This window comes from Falco rusticolus, chromosome 6, assembly GCF_015220075.1.
Source record: "Falco rusticolus isolate bFalRus1 chromosome 6, bFalRus1.pri, whole genome shotgun sequence".
NCBI lineage: Eukaryota > Metazoa > Chordata > Aves > Falconiformes > Falconidae > Falco > Falco rusticolus.
This window is the reverse complement of record NC_051192.1, coordinates 81,862,189-81,884,048: the sequence shown is the minus strand read 5'-3', so window position 1 is coordinate 81,884,048 and position 21,860 is coordinate 81,862,189. Positions and strand designations below refer to the sequence as shown.

Here is a 21,860-nt window from a genome sequence, read left to right as displayed (position 1 = left end):
ACACTGTGCATCTGTCCATGCATAGTGTTTTCTTACTTCTTTTCATTTAATTAAGTCCATTAAAGTATCTGCAAACTAAAATGCCTTTTTAATAATATAAAGCTTTCATAGTGCTATATGTTTATAACACATACAAAGCCTAGAAGAATCGTTATCATTTATTATAACTTTTTTGAGTTCCAAAGAAAATGCTTTCTTTTTCCCTGCCTCCCCCTCTGCACACCACCCCTGCCCACCTGCCTTTGTTAGGAAGGGGAAGTAGTTGTTGCCAGTGGTGGAACGTCAGAAGATGACGAAAGAGCATGGCACAGTGATGGCAGTTCTAGGTAAGTGACAGTATAGCTTACAAAGAAAAGTCCTGCTGATAAATCGTAAACAATCTTCTCCATAAACAGTTAATGAATAATTAAAATTTGTACATGTTTAGAAGAAGAGATGGAAGTTAATTTTCAGCTACCTTACTAATTGAAATTTAGGGAAGGTTTCATCCTTGTTTGCTGGAAGCAGAATTGTTTCCGATTCGGTTTTACAGGCACGTGCACGCTTATAGGCATGTGGTGGCAGTTTATTGTGACTGTCAGTCTGAGCTGTGTGATTGTCTCTGCTGACCCTTGGTTTGAAATTAGAGAGCAAAGATTGAGGTAGCTTCAACCCATCCTTTGTTTCTTTAGCAGATTTTTTTCGTTGCTAACTTTTCTTCAAAGCTGTTCAAAACCAGAAGCCCTGAGAACAGTATCCAGACTCTTAATGTTAGTTTCACATCTGGAATTGACTAAGTGAACAGTGTATTTACTTCTGGTGATGCTAGGAGTTAAGCTTCTTGCTAAACTGGGTGATACCAAGGCTTTTGTTTTAATACCATTTAAATTGTAGATAGAATATAGGGTTTTAGGCATTGGTTTTAACTATTAAAGTATTGTAGTCATCTGGACTGTAATCTTGTATTGGGTTGTATTATATAATCCAATTAAATCTGAATTGCTTATTAACTTTTGGTTTTGAATTTCTTTTTTCGTTGTTACATCCTGTGTAGTGACTACTCTAGTGATTATTCTGACTGGACGGCAGATGCAGGAATCAATTTGCAACCACCAAAGAAAATTCCTAAAATTAAAACAAAGAAAGCAGAAAGTAGTTCAGAGGATGAAGAAGGACCTGAAAAACAAAAGAAGCAGATTAAAAAGGAAAAGAAGAAAGGGATGGAGGAGAAAGATGGACCATCAACATCACCAAAGAAGAGGAAACCCAAAGAGAGAAAACAAAAGGTTAGATGTTCCTTGTCTATTGCAGGAATGCTCCCTCCTGCTGTCTTAGAAAGATTTAGATGAATGATTCAGTTGCGTATGCAACTTAATGTTGTCTAATTTGAAAACATCATGACTTTTACTCATCATAAATGGTAATTACTGACTCTTGTAAGTCAAATAATAGATTGCTGTAATGATACGCATTCTAAATAAGATGTGTTTCTCTTAAGGAACACTTTTAATGCCATTAACACCCATCTTTTCTCAGACCAGAAACTTCCCTTCTATGAATGTGTGTTGAGTGTTGGTATAACACATGCCTGTATTTCTTCAGCTGTACTGTCTCCCTGCTTAATTGCAGTTTCGTTTAGGTCTGCACAATCGTGTCGTTCATTTGTATCAGTTCCATGTGTATATTTGCATTATGCTTGCTGCTATACTTCCATCAAGGGGAATTTCGCTTGATCAGGGTTTTGTTGTTGTCTGTGTTTTATTTGCTTTCTAATATAACCATGTTATTCCAGTTTAGATCAGTACATGGAAATTTTCAGTGACTTCTGTTATTTTCAGTGTGGTTTGGGGGGTTTGGTTTGGTTTTGTTTTTAATTAAGTGTTAGATCAGAGAACTTTTGTTTCTTCATTCTTTCTTTACAGAGACCAGAAGCAGTCTATCTGATAGATTGTGTTTATAAGCTCATAGCTTCTATTTTTGCAGTACCATCTAAGTAACTAAATAACTGTATTTGTTTTATTTATAAGATCAGAAGTCTTCAGCATTTCTTAAGCTTGTTATTTCAGTGTTTTGGCTCTCATTAGAAGGTAGACTGACAAAATAGCTGTTTTAATGTGCAGGTTGGCATAGTATCAGCTTTGCTGTGAATCTTTGCTATAATATGCAGGATGTTAGGTGGTAGTGTTTACGCTTTGATTAGGCATTTTGTTTGTTGTAGGCAGTCATTGGTTGTAGTGTCAGTACTAATAGTGTCTTGGTGTTTACACAGCTTTAAACCAGAATAAGGTATGAAATCAGGAAGATAAATGGTGGAGGAGGTTTCAGCGGTTGAAATCTCTACATTAGCTTTTTATCATTAGCTTTTTATTATAAAATATAAGACTGGCTGATAGTCTAGTATTTCCACTTAGATTAAAGCTGCACTGAGTGTTTTGGGAATCTTGCATCCATTTTGGTTTCAGTTATCAAGGTGCAGGAGATCTTCAATTACAAAAATAGCAGATTTAGATATTTCAGATTTTAAAGATGACCTGTTCCTTTCTTGAATCACAAGAAAATATTGGGCTGGAAGGCATGTCAGAAAATCATCCATCCTCCCTCTGCGCCTAGGTAGGATTAATTATACCTGTCATTCTTGACATGTTTGTCTTTGGTGTTTATTGTGGTGGAGATTCTACTTCCTTACTGGGCAGAGAGCTTCAGTCCTTACTGGTAAAAAGTTCTTCCTGATTTCTGAACCTGAATGAAAATTATGGCTTTCCATTGAGAAAAGATGTTTTGACGATCTTTGTAGCCAGGCACAGAACCTAAGGAATTAAGGGAGCAGAGAAAGAATTTCATTCTTCTCTATTAATGCATAGACTGTCAAGATCTTTAACAGTACTTACGTTTCTAACCCTCCTCCACCAAAAAATCAATCTAAAAAATGGTACAGCAGTGAAGAAGGGCAAGAAAGGAGCAGCCAGGAAGATCAAAGGGTACAGAATATTTTCTTTGGGGCAGACACAAAGAAGCTGATTCTTAAAAGAGAGGGAGTTTGGAGGAGGTATCATAAAAAAGCTTTTATAAAACTATGAATGGTTTAGAAAAATGAATAAATGCAGAATGATTCCTTTCCTTACTTTGTTATGGTGAGTTCTAACACCCAATGACACTGACAAAGCTCCAAAAAAAGCCCTTTCTGCATTCCACCCCCACCCTCTGAAAGCAAACAATAACCCCAAACCGCCTGAGCATGTGATCAGGTTGTGGAACTAATTACTAAAGGGTTTAGTAGAGTTTCAGAAATGGCTAGACAAGGTCACTGGGACTAGTCTCATCCTGACGATCAGCTGAATTCAGGCTTGGCTTCCAGAGGGTCTTAAACTGATGATTAACGTGTGAAGTTACAGAAGGGAAGATTTTCTTTTTAAAGGCTGTTTCTTCCTACCTTCCCATAATTCACCGATAAGCTAGACAGATTTTGCTCTGATGCAGTGCATCAGTTTTTCACAAGACAGACCTGCTTGAACCTCAGAATCCACAAGGTACTTCTGTGTTAGTGATTTATTGCAATGGAGAGATTCTGTTTCAATTTTTTTTTTCTTTGTTTGTTTCTTTGTTCTTAACTGTGTGTGTGCTTTTTCGTGCGGTGCCCACTGGTGCTCCAGTGGTGCGCTCAAAGTAGTTCCCATTTTTGAAAAAAAGCAGAAACAAAGTTGAATTTGTACAATGGCTTTACACTTGGAGCATCCCATTTGCAGTCTCGGGATGCAGAGTCTTTTCCATCAGTGGCTATATGGAGTGGATTTCTGTACAACTGTCGAGTTGCTTTCTGTACGTGTGCAAGATTCTGGTGATAATTTCAAAGCAACCTTGCTTGAGTGGTTGTACAGAAGCCAGCTTTATCTGTCGTATTAGACACAAACATGCAGTGATGCACCTAAGACCAGCAACTGCAGTGAGCTTTGTTACTTACAAATACGTGATGTGGATGTGCAGTCTGCAAATGCAGTTCCACAGCAAGTTATAGTAAATGCAAAAGTAGGTAACCTGGATGTACCCAGTCCAGGTCATTTCCACGTGCTTTACCTCTGTTTATGTTTGTTAATCTCTTCCCCCTCATTTTGTGGCATTCCTTGGTTGGAGGCAGCTGTATAGTTGTAGTGTCTTTGGGCCGAGGCAACCATGTGAATTTGGTTAAATCAAACGGCATATTTCAGTTTTATCTTTTTGGGCATGAGGCGTAGTTATTAGTGTGTTAATAAATTCAGTCTTTCTTAGAAGACATGCACACACACCCCCAAACCAACAAACTAAAAAAAAACCCCATCAAACTAAAAAAAACACTTAGCTTTTCAGATTATTAATGGTTTTGTTCTTGGTGTTACTGTGAGCAGTTAAGTAAGATTTATCTTCACACTAGTAATAATTTCCTTTTTACATTAAATATACTTAAGAAATGGCAATTGATTTTGATAAAACACTTCCCGAAATACAAGACTTGCTCACATGTTAGTTTATTCCTATTAATCTTCTGTATGTATTTTCTTCAGAGGCTGGCTGTAGGAGTTCTGGCAGAAAATGGTTTGACACTGGAAGAATGGCTGCCTTCAGCATGGATTACAGACACTGTTCCTCGTCGGTGCCCATTTGTGCCACAGATGGGGGATGAGGTATTGTAGCTTTTCCCTCTGCGTTCTTGCTTCTTTCAGCTTGTTTTTGCCTTTTTTCATCTGTGCATTTTTTTCCCAGAGATTTAGTAGCAGAATATGTTGCATTTTCTTCAAAATATTGATCTGGCTAAAATTTGCTTTCACTTCCTTTAGCCTTTCCCATACTTAAAAAATATTCTGCACAGTGTTGCTTTGACTTCCTTTTAATTCCATGTTGTTGCAGTAACGTTCCTTCTTGTACTACGTTTGTTTTGTTAATTTCCTTATGACATGTGTATACAAGCTGTGTGAGACACTTTATCTAGTGAAAATAGTCCTTAGTTGTAGAGCATCTTGTACGCTGAAGAATAGGTAAGAAATCAAATATGAATTTAAGTTGTTTGCAAAACTTCAGTTTGGAGGTTGAAGTAAAATCCAGGAATTAAAGCTTGGGGGGAGAGAGTGTTTTTTGTGTGTGTTTGGTTTTTGGGTTTTTTGAAACTTATTTGTTCTGAAGAAGAACTGTCCTTTTCACTTGTGTTTCTGATGTCAGAAAACTTCTGCTGATCTCTCACAACGGGAAACAATGAGAAGTTTTGCATATGTGTATTTTATATGAACTAGACTGTAAACACTCTGGAAACGTGGCCCAGATGTCTTGAAATACAATAACAAAAGAACACCCACCAGTTCCTACTTTGGAATATATAGCATGTGAACGTTACAGTGAATTGTATGAATACGGAGTATCGGATAGAAGGCAGTCTTGAAAATGAGAGTCTGTGCATGTTTCCTAAAATCTCCTCAGGTTAAATAAGAGGAAATAGCTGGCTTATGCTGTAACGTGCAGTCTGTTGGCTCTTCAGGGAGCAGCGTGTTGCTCATACCTTCAGAATGCAGTTGGAGAAATCCTTGATATGGTGGCAAAGTTGATTAAATTTGGACCTGAGCTAGAGCTTTTTGTAGGCACCACCTTCAAAACTTGATCAGGAGCAGAGGTTGCGTGTGCAAGCAGTTCTGTTTTTACTGGATCACTTCGCTGATGCAGTTCACAGCACAGCTATGCAAAAATGACATCAGCATTGCTCATGAGGGAGGGAAGGAGCACTTCAAGATGAGAGTTGCAACTGGAGAAAATGGTTAGGTATTTATACCCTCCAGAAAGCATGTTTTGGATACTGTTCAAAAGATCAAGTCCAAATAAATATATTTGGTGCCTGATACCATCTGGATACAGTGAAGCAGCCAAGGATTTATCTCTACCATATTGCTCAGGAGACTTTAACATTGTGTCAGTTTAGTAAGATAAACTGGTGTATTTGATTTGGCACCTGCTGAATAGCATGTGCAGTGTGTACTAGGAATATCTAAGTAGGCTGTATCCTTTTGTGAAAAATGCTTTTTTTATATTGGTGAAGAGGAAATTTTCTGTCCTGTGCCTAGAAGGCAGGAGTAGTTGCACCAATAGAGAGTACGTTTGTAATCACACTGCTCTGTCTAAAAATTCCATCTCTGATACTTGCCCTCCCCAGATTTGCTTAAGATGTGAAAAGAACCTGTTCATTTAGAAAGTTACTTTTGAGACCCACAGAAATAGATCAGTTTAATTAGAAAAGTGTGATGAGAAGAGGTCTTGTGTGGCCTTTGGACATTTTGGTGGATGGTTGGTACGTTTTATAAAGATTTGGGAGGAGAGATATTTCAAATTTGTTCTCTTACAGCTGTGCAAACAAGAAGAAACAGTAGTGTTCTATTTAGTTACACTCGGTGCATAAGAATAGCACATACCATCCCTTTTCCCTTTCTGAATACTGCTATTTACAGACCTTTGTTATGCGTCTTGAGGAACAGTGGAAACATACCAGAGAGATGGGACTGCAACTTCCCTGTCTGATTATCAAAATACAGTACATACTCATTGGAGTATTCTGCCATTAAGACAATAAAGAACAGTTTTTGTCTGGGTACTAACTACAACATGCAGAAGCAGGAATTTATCAAGATTAAAAATATAATTTCCTGGGAAAAGGCATAAATTATTTTTTCCACATATATCTTTCTAATTTGTTCTTCTGACAAGATGCAATGCTTAGAGCCATTTACAAAATAAAAATGTTTCACGTCTGTAAACAGTGGGTTGAGTTTACACAGAGGTTCAGCAGAAGCAGTTAGCGTAGGAGGAATTGTGTAGCCTGTGTCACTGAGTGGATTCTTTTGTTTTGATTCACTGGAAGGCACAGGAAACAATTATGACAACGTCGCAAGTGTAATTTAAACTTGCATTATTTTAGATCTGTCTCTCGGTAGCCTAAACATAAAAAAATTATGGTACTGAGTCCTTCATTTAAAAATAAAATAATTGCCATGTGACATTAAGAAAGCTCAGTAACTGTTAATGTAGAAATTTGACAGACATTTGTTCATAATATTTTATAAAAACAACGGTTTTGGAAAGCATGTGGAAATATAAATATTAGTGTGTTTAATTTTATAAATGTATTTTAAAACTTACTGAGGGCTTTTCACTCTGCTTTTTTTGCTAGGCCTTTATATTTAAGCTGTTGTTCCCTCATCCTACTTGATGGAAACCCCATGTTTACTGCTTGGGGCGCTTTTAAGAGGGTTCATTTATTTGGAATGCGTCATACCTAGAATACAGCTGTTTATCAGGTCTTTGTTCTGATTAGTTCAAGGAATGTTTCACATTTCAGATGCATTCCTTGAATATATGTTTAAGGTTTTCGGCTTACTACTTCATTACGGTGATGGTTTATAACAAAACCATTCATCCACATGGTATCATATACAACAGGATTAAAATAAAACTAATGGACTCTAGATGTCTGAACCATGGGAATTTATAGTGGAAGGATTTGAAAATTTTTAATAAGCACTTGAAATGTCTATTTGCAGTTTGCTCATGTCTGTTAGACTGTTTGTTTGGTGGTGTGGGACCGAACACCAAGAACTTACCAGGACAGTAACAACAGCTGAATTTTCCTCTAGAATGGATTTCTTGTTCCAAAAAGATATGATAAGTCAGAGAATTTAGAGATAAACTTCATTGTCTTTTTAGGTCTGTCCTATAGTGATGAATAACCAGGTGTATTAGTGGAATTCATGTTACTGTATAGATGTGCGTGTGTATATATATGTGGAGAACATTGAATTGTTCTATAGTGTGATGATAAGTAGATGTTATTACTGATCTGATTTTGGTCTCATATGAGTGATTTAGGATATTTTGCTCATAGGGAAAATTGTTCTAAATCTTTCCTACTTTTTCTGGAAATGTTTCTATTATACCTGCTTTAACTGTTCACTGTTTAATTTTTGGTTTCCTGCAAAAGTAACAGGTTCTTAAGAGTGGGCAAAAGTTAATGATAAAATAGAAAGGACATACACTGCATGGTGGTGATATGCTAGCATTACAGCTCATTGAAGTCTCTAACTGTCACATTTCACTTTTAGGTCTACTATTTCCGACAAGGTCATGAAGCATATGTGGTAATGGCCAAGAAGAACAAAATATATAGTATTAATCCCAAGAAACAACCATGGCATAAAATGGAATTACGGGTATGACTTCTTTCTCATTTTTGTTTATACCTTAATACCGAAAATTTGAAAACTAAACTGAAAGAAGATTCTTGATACAGTATGTTTCTAATGTTGTGCTCTTAGTTTTTCCTTCTGATCTTAAAATATTAACTTAGTGTAACAGTCAAATGAAATCAGACCTTAAACTGTACTCCTTTTTGCATCTGCTTGAGCAGGTGAGGTGGTTACAGTTCATAGAAAAATATTTTTCAGACAAGTTACATTGTGAAATAATAGCTTGTTTTGAAAGATTAATTTTTGGGTACTGAACTTAGACATGTCTTTTCAGTATATCCATATTTTCATGTTTTAGAAAGTTGTTATTATCAGCTTAACTTCAGTGGTGGTATATAACGTTTTGTTTATTCCAGGAGCAAGAGCTAATGAAAATTGTTGGGATTAAGTATGAAGTAGGATTGCCTACTCTCTGCTGTCTTAAACTAGCTTTTCTTGACCCTGATACGGGTAAACTAACTGGAGGATCATTCACCATGAAGTAAGGAAATCAATATTATATTCAAATTGGGGGCTTCCTTGCAGGGGGTGAGGTTGAAAGTTTAAAAAATCCCATTAATGTCATGATTTGAGGTTTTGCTTTTGAAGTGTTGAATTCGGAGTGTTAATTTTTTTATGTAAGTGCTCAACTTTATGCTTTTGCTGTTTTACCGCTTAATAGTTGTGTGTTCTGTTGTAATTAGGTACCATGATATGCCAGATGTCATAGATTTCCTAGTTTTGAGGCAGCAGTTTGATGATGCAAAACATAGACGATGGAATATAGGTGAGTTGTGGCAGGGGGCGTGGTGGTGTGGTTTTTTTGTTGTTTAAGTGTCTACTTATTTTCATGAGAACTTACTAAGAATAGGTTACGGTAAATAAATCCTAATGCTATGCTGAAATCTGATCATAACCTCTGTCCACTGGATGTGGAGTTCTGCTTTGAAGCTACAGCCAGCAAACAATGTTATCTGTAAAAAAAAGTGCAAAGAAAATTCTCAGTTATATGTTTGCAGAGAGGAAAAGAATACTTTTAGAAATACGGTGTTTATTGGTAACTGATAACTTATTGTAGCCTATATATTGCTTGTCTTTTTCTTTTTTTTTTTTTTTTTTTGACTGAAGGCCCTCTTACAACTGCATTGCTACTAGATTTTTTTCCCATGAATTTCTGCTGGAAATAAGGAAGAACTTTCCCCGCCATTTGAAATTTTTGATCTCTGGATTGTACCAAGAGAATGTCCTTCCCATCTCTTTAGACTTGTTTGAATTCTGTTCTAAACCCCATATGGTTTACCTTCATTGAAGTGTATATAATTATAATTCACTGCTGCATGATGTGGAAGTGTTTTCTGATTCATTTTACTTTGCCCTGTGCTTACTTATTTCGAAATTCTGGATATCGGAGAGTGTCCATGACAGGAATGTCCTCCAGTCAGATCTATTTCCTAGTCATGTTTTCCATATGATAACAACGATTGCCTCTCAGCAATGAAATCTTATTAGGGGGAGAGAAAGCTGCATTATGACAAAATGATCCTCTAATATGGTGGTTTGTTTCAAGAGGTCAAGAAATACATATGTTCTCATTCATAAGAACAGCCTTAGATCGTCCCTGAAACTTAGAAGATTAAGCAAGTGTTACTGATGCTTCAGAATTCAGGATGAGCACTGTTCCCCTAAGAGAGAAATTGGTATGTGATGCCATGTTTGCAGAATGATAGGCACCATTAAGTCCTTTCCAGTATCTCAGTGGGTTTTGTGAAGTGACATGCTCCCGAAAATGAAATGGATAGCCTTCCTTTTTTTTTTTTTTTTTTTTTTTTTTTTTTTTAAGCATGTCTCAATGTTAAATACTCTTTCTGTAATGTAACAGTGATTAACTGTACCAGCTCGATTCCTGCGGTTCTTCCATCAGGAGCTGTGGCTCGCATGTACACAGTTGACTTGCCAGCATTTCTTGCCACTTCAGGCATATAGGAGAATGGAGGATTTTAATGCAAAAACATGATGTGTATCTGATTGCCTTGAGGAAACAACCGATACAACATACATTTCTGCAAATATACTGCCTCCTTAGTCTGTATTTGTTGCTTTCAAAGTGCTGTCCTCTCCTAAGTTCATTGTAACTAAGTCACCTGAAGAAGTAGCACAGCTGGATGTTAAAAACCATGTTTATTGTTTCTTACCTGATTTTTCTGCCAGGAAAGATGAGTTGGTTTCCTGTCCTTTGATGTATCATGATACCCTTGCTTGGGATGTGTGCCTTAACAGTAGATGTATAAATTAATAAGTTTGATATCGTACTTTGTTATGTTGTCCAAAAAGACAGCTAGTCTTCAATTCTGTAGGGAATTCGGTAAAGACCTTAGGCTTCTGATTCAATAGGAAATGTAAACCTCCATTTCTTCTTTAAAGGTGATTTCAGTTTAAAGATTCCTTAAGAGACAAGATTAGTCCACATCTACTAATATGTCACCAAGCTTTGCTCCTTCCTGGTAGTTATGGATCTGTGGTCTTGTCCTCCTTTGCCATGCCAAACATGTTTTCCTACAAGATCACGGCAGCAGAATGACTGCTGTACCTTGTCCGTGAACAGCCTAGCCAGAAGTCGTCTGTCAGCCATCATGACAGAGATCCAGGAGTAGAGGGACTTTGTAATGTTACCCTCGCTGCTTTTAAGACTGAGCACAGGTATCATCTCCTTCCTGGGCTGGTAACTGTACTTTGAGAAACTTGCAGTGTGGAAAGAGTCGGAGCTACGCAAAAGGTGTTGAAAGTGCCAGAACCTTTTATCAAGCCTTCAATGTAAATAATGTGAGTTTCAGGCCAATAGTGTCTAATGCCAGCCTGTAACTGACAAGTGTGTGTTAGACTTCATTCTTCAGTTCCTCTTTTGGATGGTGAAACACTGTCCTCCTTTGGGACTGCATGAGATGCTACAGCAGAAATAGCAGAGACACTGCTTTTGGAGCTCTTAACAGCTCTTCCAGGTGCCTGCCAGAGTGCTACCCCGCTAAGTTGATACTTTGGATATATTACTGGTGTATGCTTAGGTACTTGGGACAAGTCATGCACAGTTTTGTTGCAATGGGGATCACAATATAACAGTGTTCTTTGAAAATAGATCATATTTTCTGCCAGGGTCAGGAGAAATGCCTTAGAAACTGTACATGAAACTGTTCCTGAGTATTTAACCATATGAATCTGAAATCCCCAAGATTTATCTGACATGCTCAGGTCGTCTGAGCTTTCACCATAGCTCTTCATCAACAACAAGCTGGTATATTTTTTCATGTCATGCAGTTGCTGGTTTGTCTTCTCAGGACTACTGTTACTATTTTATTTTTTTTATTCCTTTGTGATTTCTGGCACTTAGCCTACAAATCAATATTTTTATAGCTACTATTTGGAGAGCTACTGGATATTAAATTTTCTGACTCCACTTTAAATCATTAAAACATTGATCTTTTAACCAATAACAATCCTTGGTGTTTTCATGGGGGTTTTTTGGAGTTTTTGTTGTTTGGTTCAGGTTTTTTGTTTTAGGGAAGTTACTTATCTATGATATTTGCATCACTTCATGTTAAATGTATATTAATATATGAATCCTTTCAGAAAGAACAAATTTATAAAGTTTGAGAAGTGACAGATTCTTATTTCTACTCTGATACTATTTATTGCATATTTTTGTCTTACAGTTCAGCTACAAAATTAATACTTGGGCTAAAAGCTATTCCAGTGGGATTCCTGCAGCTTTAGCTGTATGTCTTAGGTGCACATACCTGTCTCTTACACAGCAGCCACTTCAAGTTCAACATACATTTTACATTTTCATCAAGCTAGTGTTATCTGGTGATGCACAGTTCTAGAAAATTATGCTAAATCCTTCTCTAAGAATTTTTGGTCTACTGTCTGCATAGATGAAGTAACAGAGCACATTAGAAAAGGGTGGTTCAGGCAATTGTTCTGTGGGCTTTTTCAATAATGTTTTCGGCTTTAGCATTCTGTCCATAGGAACACTGTGGCTCTTGAGAAATTGGAAGTGGCTGCCAGTATACGCTCCTTTAAGTGGTTTTGATCTGCTTAATGTTCAGCCCATGAAGTCACTCACATTTGTACCCACTCACATACCCTTGTAAAACTGATCACTTGGGAATGCCATACTGGGAGACTGTGCTTTAAGAGCGCTTCAGGATAATTTAGTCCTTTAAAATAAAGTATTGGCCCTTATTTACATTTTTGGACTTGTATTTCAGATATTTATTGTATACTTGGTTCAATTACGTTCAACACAATTAGGATTATTAATGGAAGTTTTTGTGCTAGAAGTAATTGTGCTGGAATTACTTGCAATCCGTTAACTTTTTTAAAAAAAAGTGCAGTAAGGAAAGCAGAACATTTTTGAGAATGTATTTACTTCCTATTAATTCAGACAACTGCAGGAAGCATTTGGCCAGAATGTGGATATATTGAAATAGAACAAACATTGCAGCAGTTGAGAAAGTGTGTGTATATTCAAATCCCGTGAAAGCAAAAACATGCAGTTCTTGGAATATCAGACTTAAGTTACATTTTTTCTTGTATTGAGTGAACTGAATACTCCACTAAAAATTGTTTCTAAATTCTGTGGCATGTTACCGAAAATGTTAGACTTTATGGTGGCATGTAATACACATATTCTCACGTGTAATTTATTTTTAATAATGCTTCTGACCTTTTTTCTCAGCTAGGTGAACACTTAGCAGTAGTGGAACTATTTAAAGGCATAGTAAATTACTTTGCTAACCTTTTGAAGAAGCTTTAATAAATTTTATTCTTTTATCAGTCAGATTGCATGCATAGTAAAGGGAATGAGCCTCTGAGTTACATTTGGGTAGCTGAGAAAGCCCTTCAGAAACTAAGGAGGAGGAGCTCAGCAGCATGTAAAATACCCTCCATACAAAAGTGTCATGGTGCTCAGTTGTTTTAAGGTAGCATGTAGTGTTTAATGCAAGCAGATTTGAATCCTAATGTTATAACACCCTTCATGTGAAATTAAGAAATAAACTCATATATAAAGAATATATAGATAGATTTGGAAAGCATTGATAATTTTTTTTTAATGCCATGTTAACTTTTATTTTGGTTCAAAAGCAGCCTTCAGAAATAATTTAATAATATTTTTTTTAAACTGAGTATGACTCATGTTTGCCTGTTGATGCTACAAGTGTTCAAAAGGATTTCTGTATTCAAGATCAAGCCAAAGGTATGTAAAATCTGCTTTTCTTGAGAGGAGTAAGGTGCCTTGTATTGACAAAATTATTTTATGTTCTCACCTAGGTGATCGTTTCAGGTCAGTGATAGATGATGCTTGGTGGTTTGGAACAATTGAAAGCCAGGAACCTCTTCAGCCTGATTATCCTGATAGCTTATTTCAGTGCTACAATGTCTGGTTAGCAAATTTATCTTCAATCTTTTATTTTCATTAGTTATTTCATTTGAAGTATGACTGAGCAATTTGCTTTCATTAAATTCAGTCATGCATCTCACTGTCCAGTTTATTATAATACTGTGTGGTATATAAGTTATGTTGTGTTACAAACATTAAATAATCACGTGGTTGAAGCAGTATTAGTAGATAATTTAAATGTGGTTATTTTTAAGCTGGGACAACGGTGATACTGAGAAGATGAGCCCTTGGGACATGGAGCTGATACCAAGTAATGGTATGGTACATTAATAACATAATTTGCTTTAAGATTATATTTACAGAAGGAAAAAAGAAAAAGTTGTATGGTTTTACCTTAAATAATCCTGCTTCTCTTGGGGAATAGGGGAAAGGCCCACAAACCAGTTGCATTTGAAGAACATTTTAAAATCAATTATTAAACTAAAAGCAGATCAAGATAAAAGAACTGTGAAAAACGTGCAGTATACTTAGACAAACTAAGTGTACGTTAGAAGTAGGCAGAAGTGTTAGAAAAACTTGTAACAGATGCTGTACAGTTAAAGTTAACTTTTTGTACAGTTCGGGAGGATTGAGGATAAACCTCAGCCTGAGGAAGCTGGCTGCTCTGAGCCCCGTCAGCACGCCTGCAGGTGTTCGGTGCATTGAAGATGCAACATGTGCCTGTGAGATAGTTTGGTAATAGTAGGATTTACTCCGTGTCTGGCCCAGCACGTGTGGCAGATAGACCTGCTGCAGAGTGGACAGCAAAGCTTGGGCACGGTTCATAGACAAGAATGCGGTATTTCTTCTGGTCTCACTTAGGTGTTTTTTTTGAAGTAGAACCAGCATTTTTTCCTTGTGTTTTCTAGGAAACGCTCAGTAACATTGTCACTCATAAGTAACCATGTATCATTCTTAATTCTTTTAAGTTGTAAGTGTGTTCATTTCAACATTTCAGTTCAGTTCAACCCATCTTTTAATGGGTATCTCTTCATAAGTAAAATACGGACACTAAAGTGATAACATGACTAAAATAATTAAAATAGGTAGGTAACCAAACTTGAACCTGTGGCTTTTATTTTTTTGCTGTATCCACAAATACTAACTTCTTTTACACTTTCCTTTAAAAAAAAAAAGTTTAAGAGGAGCATTTTGCATTGTACACTGAAAATCTGCTGTTACATTACAAATTGGCAAAATTGCTTGGTCCTGAAGAATGTTAGGGTGACGGCACTTTTAATTTGCTTGCTCAGGAGCTCTGGTTTTGGCATTTGACCTCACGTGTCACAAACCGTGACAAGACGGAACCACTGCCTGGAGAGTGTTTTAGCATCAATATCAAAGTCATTTAAGCTCCATCTGAAAATCATTGACCATCCGTTACCAAAACTATATAAGAATTTGGGTTTTTTTAAAAAAAAAAAAAAAAACAAAAAAGGCAACCACCAAAACCACAATCACACACACAAAAAGCCAAGAACAAATAAACAAAAAAAACCCAACTAAACCACCCCAAAACAAAACACAAACTAACTGGGGTAAAGGAGTGTCTTGGTTGGTTCTAAAATAAATTCTACAATTAGCTATTCGGAAGAAGGTAAATCTTGTTTCTTGGAAGACTTGTACACCAAACTACATTGTGAGGATTTAAATTTAACATATAACAATATACAGAAATGATACTGGATGTGTCCAAAATGTCTTTGAGCAAATCAAGAACTACGCATTTGTTTTGGTTAGTAAAATGATGTTACACATCTTTGAATTACGGGTATATGTATTACACAAGATACAAAGATTTATGTTTTATTTAGTTTTCGTGTTACATTCTAGCTGTATTTCCAGAAGAACTGGGAACTAGTGTTCCTTTAACAGATGACGAACGTAGAACGCTGCTCTACAAACCTCTGGATGGAGAGTGGGGTTCCAGGACCCGAGACGAGGAGTGTGACAGAGTTATTGCAGGGATAAACCAGCTCATGACTCTAGGTAAATCCTGAATAATATGGGAAATGTTTTCCTGTTATATTTTTCCGACTATGCTCATCTGTACTTCTGAAATTACAAAACCGAATGTGATAAAACACATCTTTTACCTTTTGATTAGCTGGAACAAAACTTTCTCAGTGAGTACATATAAAACCTAAATTTTCTCCTGTTCTCAAAGGTAACTGTTGAGTTTTGGTAGATAATTTGACATATATGTGCTAGGGGTTTGTGTTTTACATGCTAAAACCAAGTACTTAATTTTTTACTTTAGCCCCCAGAATGACTTGTGGGGGCTAAAACTGCAAACGTTATGATGAACAGAATATTAAGTATATTACAGGCCGATGGAGGGGGGCATCTTACATACTTAGAGAATGGATAACTATGTGTAGATTTCCCCTTTTCTAATTCTCCTTTTCTCCCCCACATTGCCATAGTTGTGCAAAATACTGAGGAAAAAGTAGTTTGTTAACGTATGAAAAGGCACTTGCTATTTGGTTGTAGAGCAATTACTCTTCACAGGCAGCTTCTGAAAAGGTAATTGTTAAAACGTTTAACACATCACTGCCACATTTACATGATCAAAGATGAGTGTCTGAGGTGGAGGTCCATCAGTGAAACGCAAGCTGAATCTCAAGTCTTTTGTATATTTTGTGATGAGCAAACTGTGTTAAGTCAGCACTCAAATTCTGGGGTAACAATGGTCATAAATTATATATATAATTTGTCACAGACAGTTGTTGGTTTTTTTTAACTGATTTTTTTTAAATAAAGCAAGGTAAGACACATTTTTAAAAAGCCAGAAAACTCTTTAACACTCGAAATATTTCTGGTACTGACGTGTCCCACATTATGGCTTCTTCAGTGTCATGCTGCGTAAGCAGCTTCCTATTGCTTCCAGAAGGAAGGAAGTATCTATACAGTTCAGTAATCCAGCTTACAGAATTACATTTTAAAAAGCTTGTGAGGAAATGAAATTTTAGTTATTTTCACTGTGTTGTCTAAGAGTAATGGTTTTACATTTTGCATTATGTTGTATGGCATACTGCTTAGTTTGGGATTTAACTAGAGCATATGTCGTGCGTATCGGTACAAAGTAGCAGTTGCTGGAACATTCATAAGTAAACAGCTTTTAGAAGAGGAGCAGTCTGTTTAGCAACAGCATATTTCCTGTTCTTAAAAGCTTTTGAGAGAGACATTAAAGGGTTTTTTTGTCTTTTTGTATTCCAGTATTTTCCCCTGAGTTATGAAATGTTAGAATGATGTGCCTAAGCACTCAGACTTCTAAGCACAGGAAGGAAAAAAAAAACAAAAACAAGTTTGTGCAGGTACAGAGATTTAAGTTGCTCAGCAGTCTTCTAACATTATGGTGGATTGGTCTTAGAAGGCTCCTTTACAGTTCGGTAGGGACAGGAGATTGTGTTTCACTTTTATTTGGAGTGTGGGCTTTCCCCATATCTTAATGAGATTGAAATAGTCCTGTAACTTACGTGGTAAGAATTTTAACGCATTGCTTTGTTTGAAGATGGGAGAGTGGCAGTACAAAACCAAATTAAATGAGCCTGTGTTGTAAATAACGATACTGAATTGCACGTCTTCATATATGTATAATTCATACATTTGAATCTGCTTTTCAAAGGTGTATATTTTGCATATCTGAGGAATGTGGTGTTTCATGCGCATCAGAATGGGTAGTTGCTGCAGTGACTGTACTTGCAACTCAGCAAGCACCTCTATATGTAGAGTATCACAAATTGTTTGGAATATCTAGTTGGTGGTGGTTTTGGGAAGGTGCTATGCGTTTCAAACATGAGCATATGTTGCAGGGGATGAATCTTGAAACTGCTAAGGGGCTTTTGTGGTATATAACTGATTTTGGGGTTTTTTTTCATTCTGTCTAGATATTGCTTCTGCATTCGTGGCACCTGTGGATCTTCAGGCTTACCCCATGTATTGCACTGTTGTGGCGTATCCCACAGACCTCAGTACCATTAAACAAAGACTGGAAAGCAGATTTTACAGGTTAGATCCAAGTCTCAGTTCCTGCTGTGAAATACTGCTGACCGTAGTTTTTGGTAGCTCTTTGTCTTGTAATAAATACCCAGTTAGGAGATGGGTACAGGTGTGTGCTCTCATCTTCTATCCTTGAGCTAGGCTTCCTTTTTATAAAACTTTTAAAAGGATTGAACATCTCCAAAATGTATTTTAGAATTACGCGGCATTCAGATTCCTGCTTATGCAAATGGCTTGTTCCATGTGAGATTCAAACTGCAGGACCAGAGACTAGGTCAGTAAAATGACTCTTAGTCAAAAGGATTAAGTTTCCACTTATTTTCTTTTTTTAAATCTTTTTTTTTTTAGTAAGAGGAACCTTAGAAATATATTGAGTGTATTTATCCTACTGTGCTTTTAAAAAATAAATAAATTTTGCATTATCACTTCAGAAGCTACACAGAAGAGAGTTTCTAAAATTACTGGTCTTGAAATTCTAAATTGTTGGATAGCAATAAAAATAAGTTTAAACTTTTTGACACTGTTCCGACATTTTCCTAAACTATGATTCTAATTGCTGTATTTTTTTGCAGTAAATATCAGTGTTAGGAGTATTATGCTCCTTTAAATTACTTCTACTTCTTTTGAATAAACACGGCTAACGTTTTGTTCTGGGCCAAATTTCAAAGTTAATTTGTAGGACTTTATGCGTACTAACTGAAGACTGAATTCTAAATGAAAAATCACTTTTTCATTTTCAAAAAAGCCATTTATACATCATAATGCAGTAATGCACATTTATTGTTCCAATGTTTATTGTGTGATAAAAGTTAAACCAGCTTTCACTTCTGTAATGTACTGCTTTGCAATCAGAAGTGATGAGGATGTTTTGCTGGATTGTTTCTCTTGTTAAAAGAGTTAGGCGGTTATTTTAGATAATCAGTATACTTTTTCAGTAAACCTGGTTTTATTAGTTTGTGGTATTGCCAAGGCCTGGTTAGGTAATAAGCAGCCACTTTGTGTTGTGGTTTCCAGTGAAATTTTTTTTTTACCTCCCGCAGGAAAGATTGTTCAGATCACTTGTGATTTTGGTAGCTTTTCATGAGGCTTACCTTAAAACATACTTTTTTTCTCTTCTGAACCAGGAGTCTTAGCATGCCTGTGTGTTTTTAAAATATGCAAAACAAGACAAAAAGTATGGGCGTTCCCAGTCACCGCTGGCATTGTATAGATCTAAATGCTGGGGCCATAAACATGATTAAATTGCATCTAAACAGTTATTCTACACTACACTTGTTAAAATGATCACCGGCTTAACTTTGCAAAACATTTGTACATCATGTTTTGCTGGTAGGAAAATGAAAGACTGCATATATTTGTGACTTCTGTGCTGTCAGAGTTTTTATATGAAATAGTATTTATTATCTTTATCTCTTTTTTTTTTTTTTTTTTTAAGATCTGGATCTGATTTTTTCAGTTATTTTAGCTTTTGTGCGTAATTTTTCATAATGTGACTATTCTATAGTTAGGTCATTAAATCAGACCTGTGTGAGGAAATCTGGTCGTTGTCTATCTGTCAGAAAAATGTATACTTTTAATGAATCTTTATAACTATTTTGTTAATCCTCAGCTGTAACTTCAGAGGTGGTACAGGGTGGGTTAAGGAATAATAAAAGCTGAAGTGTCACAGCTGGATTATCCCAAGGAGTGTCAGCTGTGTATCCTTAAATCCTTTTGTGTAAGTTCCTGCAGGACGTAAGAGCAGGAAGCCCAAGGAAGCTCCCTTCTGCTGGTCGCGTAGGGCAACATATTGAAGTGTGCGTGTTTTCTGATGTGATGTAAAAAAACGGTCAATGGGGTAGTACATTGGAAGAAGAATGTAAGGCTTTTTCTCCTGTTTCATAGACATTGCTGGAAATGAAGTCGTGTTCTCCCCCCCCGTCCCTCCTTTCATATACAGGCGCCTTTCTTCATTAATGTGGGAAGTCCGGTACATAGAACATAATACTCGCACATTTAATGAACCTGGAAGTCCTATTGTCAAATCTGCCAAATTTGTCACAGATCTTCTGCTACACTTCATAAAGTGAGTTGCTTAGTAGGTCTGTTGTTATTCCTGTCTCTTACCAAGGTATTTAAGCCTTTTCAGATCTGAATTTTCAAGTGACGTAGTTTTGCAGCTTGAATAAACCTGCTGTCTGCTGTTGGGGCAGAAAGGAAGAAAGCTAATATTGATGAAGAAATAAGTTTGCAAAACAAGATGAAATTTTACAATATGTTGATTGGCATAGATTGGCATGGCATTTTATTTAGAGACTTTCTGCTAAATGATAAAAATGGGTCTGAGTATCTTCATGAAGTGATAGATATATTTATAGGTAAGTTAGGAGTTCTAATTCTGAGTTTGAATACTGCCTGTGTTAACATAATTGTGGGCATTTAATTCCGAAGTCTTTATAATGTGATTGAAAATGCAAAATCTAAACCGGAAGCTTTGTGGCTGACAGAAACAGTAGTTGTCTTTCAAATGTTCTTTTTTATTATTGTCTGTAGAAAAAGTCAGTGAGAAATGTTTCAGATTTGAGTCAGTTGACACATCTGCAGACCCAAAGTTTGTACAAAGACTTTACTATGTCCATTACTTTGATTTACTTGTACACAGGGAATGCTGCTGTTCCCACCTTTTAGAAACAGCAAGGTACTTCATTAGTTTAACAAAAATAACATTTTTAGTGATTTAGTTTCTCTAATTTAGTGTTGAATTGAATCTTGTTTTTTATTTTGTGTATTCTTAAGCACGTTGGCATTGCATTATGTATTTGGAAATCTAGGACTTTGACTCCACACCTAAGTCTTTGATACCTTCAGTACCTGTGATTGCTGGTACTGGCTGGACAGTGAAAAATACTTAACTTCTTCAGATGTTAAAAGTTTTGGTGAAATATACCTTTAGGAACAGGCATGTATCTAAAGGGGCTTCTCCGTTACTAACTGTTCTTTAACATCTTTGTCCTGCGTGTTTCTTTTTCTGATTAATTAAGCAGCTCAGGGTTTTTCAAAGTGTCTGTTTTTAATTGGCTTAGCTAAATTAGCGCAACACATGGATATTCTTATTTAATAATGGCCTATAGCTTGTGTCTATTAATATACTCACTTAAGTGAACTAGGAATGCATATAAATCCCAGAGGGTTTTGATGAGGCTTGGTTTTTTGGCTTTGGGATTTTTAGGGTTCTAACTGCAGGGTAGAAGACCTAGACCATGGAAGGCAAACTTCATGGTTCTAGCAAGAGTGAAGTATCTAGATGCCTCTGAGAATCTAAGGCTCAGAAAGAGACGACTGAGCCTTAGTTACCTAAATTACCTCAGTCTTCTAAAAAGCAGAAAATGAGGGGTGGGGTGTGTGTTGCTTGACCTTGTCTTACCTTCCCCCCCAGCTGCTCCAGTGATAAGCACAGTAGCCTGTTATTTATGGATTACAATTCCACTGTAGAGTTGCTGAGTCTTTATTCCTTTTTTCTGGTGGTTCGCATTGCTACATAGTAGAAAACCTTTGGACTTCCTTTTGTGTAGGGGTTTGCTGTGTTATACAATTGAAAATCGGTGTTTATTTTGCAGATATACTTGTGTAGGTTTATACAACAACAGTGTTAGCCCTTACACAAATAAACGTTACATTTCAAGTGTCTTACGTTGTGGGTACTAATGTATTAAATCGCTTTCTTGTACACTAAATCCACTAAGTGCTTCTTACAGAGCTAGATGGGCCCCAGAACCCTTTATGTGGTATAGTATTAGATTTTTCTAATGCTAATAAATTCGTAGTAAAAGATTATAATTTTTAATTTTAAAACAGTGACGCTATTAAATGCTCTATATTTTACAGAGTGCAGATAATATTTTTACAGCTTTGTGAACAGAAGATTAGCTTTTCTTATTACTACCATCCTTTTAGCATTCATATAGAACTAAACACTTTATTGTTTTATTTGGGAACGGTTTCATAAACATTTTCCTTATCCTTGGAAAAATAATAGTTGATTCCATAGGTGAAGATGGAAAATAAATGTTAGCGTGTGTTTCTTCTTACACAGAGACCAGAGTTGCTATGACATAATCCCGTTATACAACGCAATGAAGAAGAAAGTGTTGTCTGACTCTGAGGAGGTAAGTGGTTGTGTCTTGGATACTGGGATTGATAGGCTGGGGAAAGAGGACCTCTGTCTGTCCTGCTAGATA

At 36.4% G+C, this 21,860-nt stretch overlaps 1 protein-coding gene across 5 annotated transcripts in view; it reads left to right on the top strand.

Annotated features, from left to right (window-relative positions):
- The window catches only part of LOC119149581 (pleckstrin homology domain interacting protein), a 118,986-nt gene that overhangs the window by 83,633 nt on the left and 13,493 nt on the right, over positions 1-21,860 (top strand). For all 5 annotated transcript variants that reach the window (XR_005104768.1, XM_037390939.1, XM_037390938.1 and 2 more), the window contains 12 exons: positions 250-326; positions 1,034-1,265; positions 4,515-4,634; positions 8,085-8,192; positions 8,585-8,709; positions 8,912-8,994; positions 13,533-13,644; positions 13,857-13,918; positions 15,475-15,630; positions 17,532-17,652; positions 19,583-19,708; positions 21,716-21,788. Coding sequence is in view for 4 of the 5 variants with exons in the window: in XM_037390939.1 (XP_037246836.1) it covers positions 250-326; positions 1,034-1,265; positions 4,515-4,634; positions 8,085-8,192; positions 8,585-8,709; positions 8,912-8,994; positions 13,533-13,644; positions 13,857-13,918; positions 15,475-15,630; positions 17,532-17,652; positions 19,583-19,708; positions 21,716-21,788 (1,395 nt within the window). In the remaining variant the exon portion in view is untranslated. The remainder of the gene's footprint in view (positions 1-249; positions 327-1,033; positions 1,266-4,514; positions 4,635-8,084; positions 8,193-8,584; positions 8,710-8,911; positions 8,995-13,532; positions 13,645-13,856; positions 13,919-15,474; positions 15,631-17,531; positions 17,653-19,582; positions 19,709-21,715; positions 21,789-21,860) is intronic.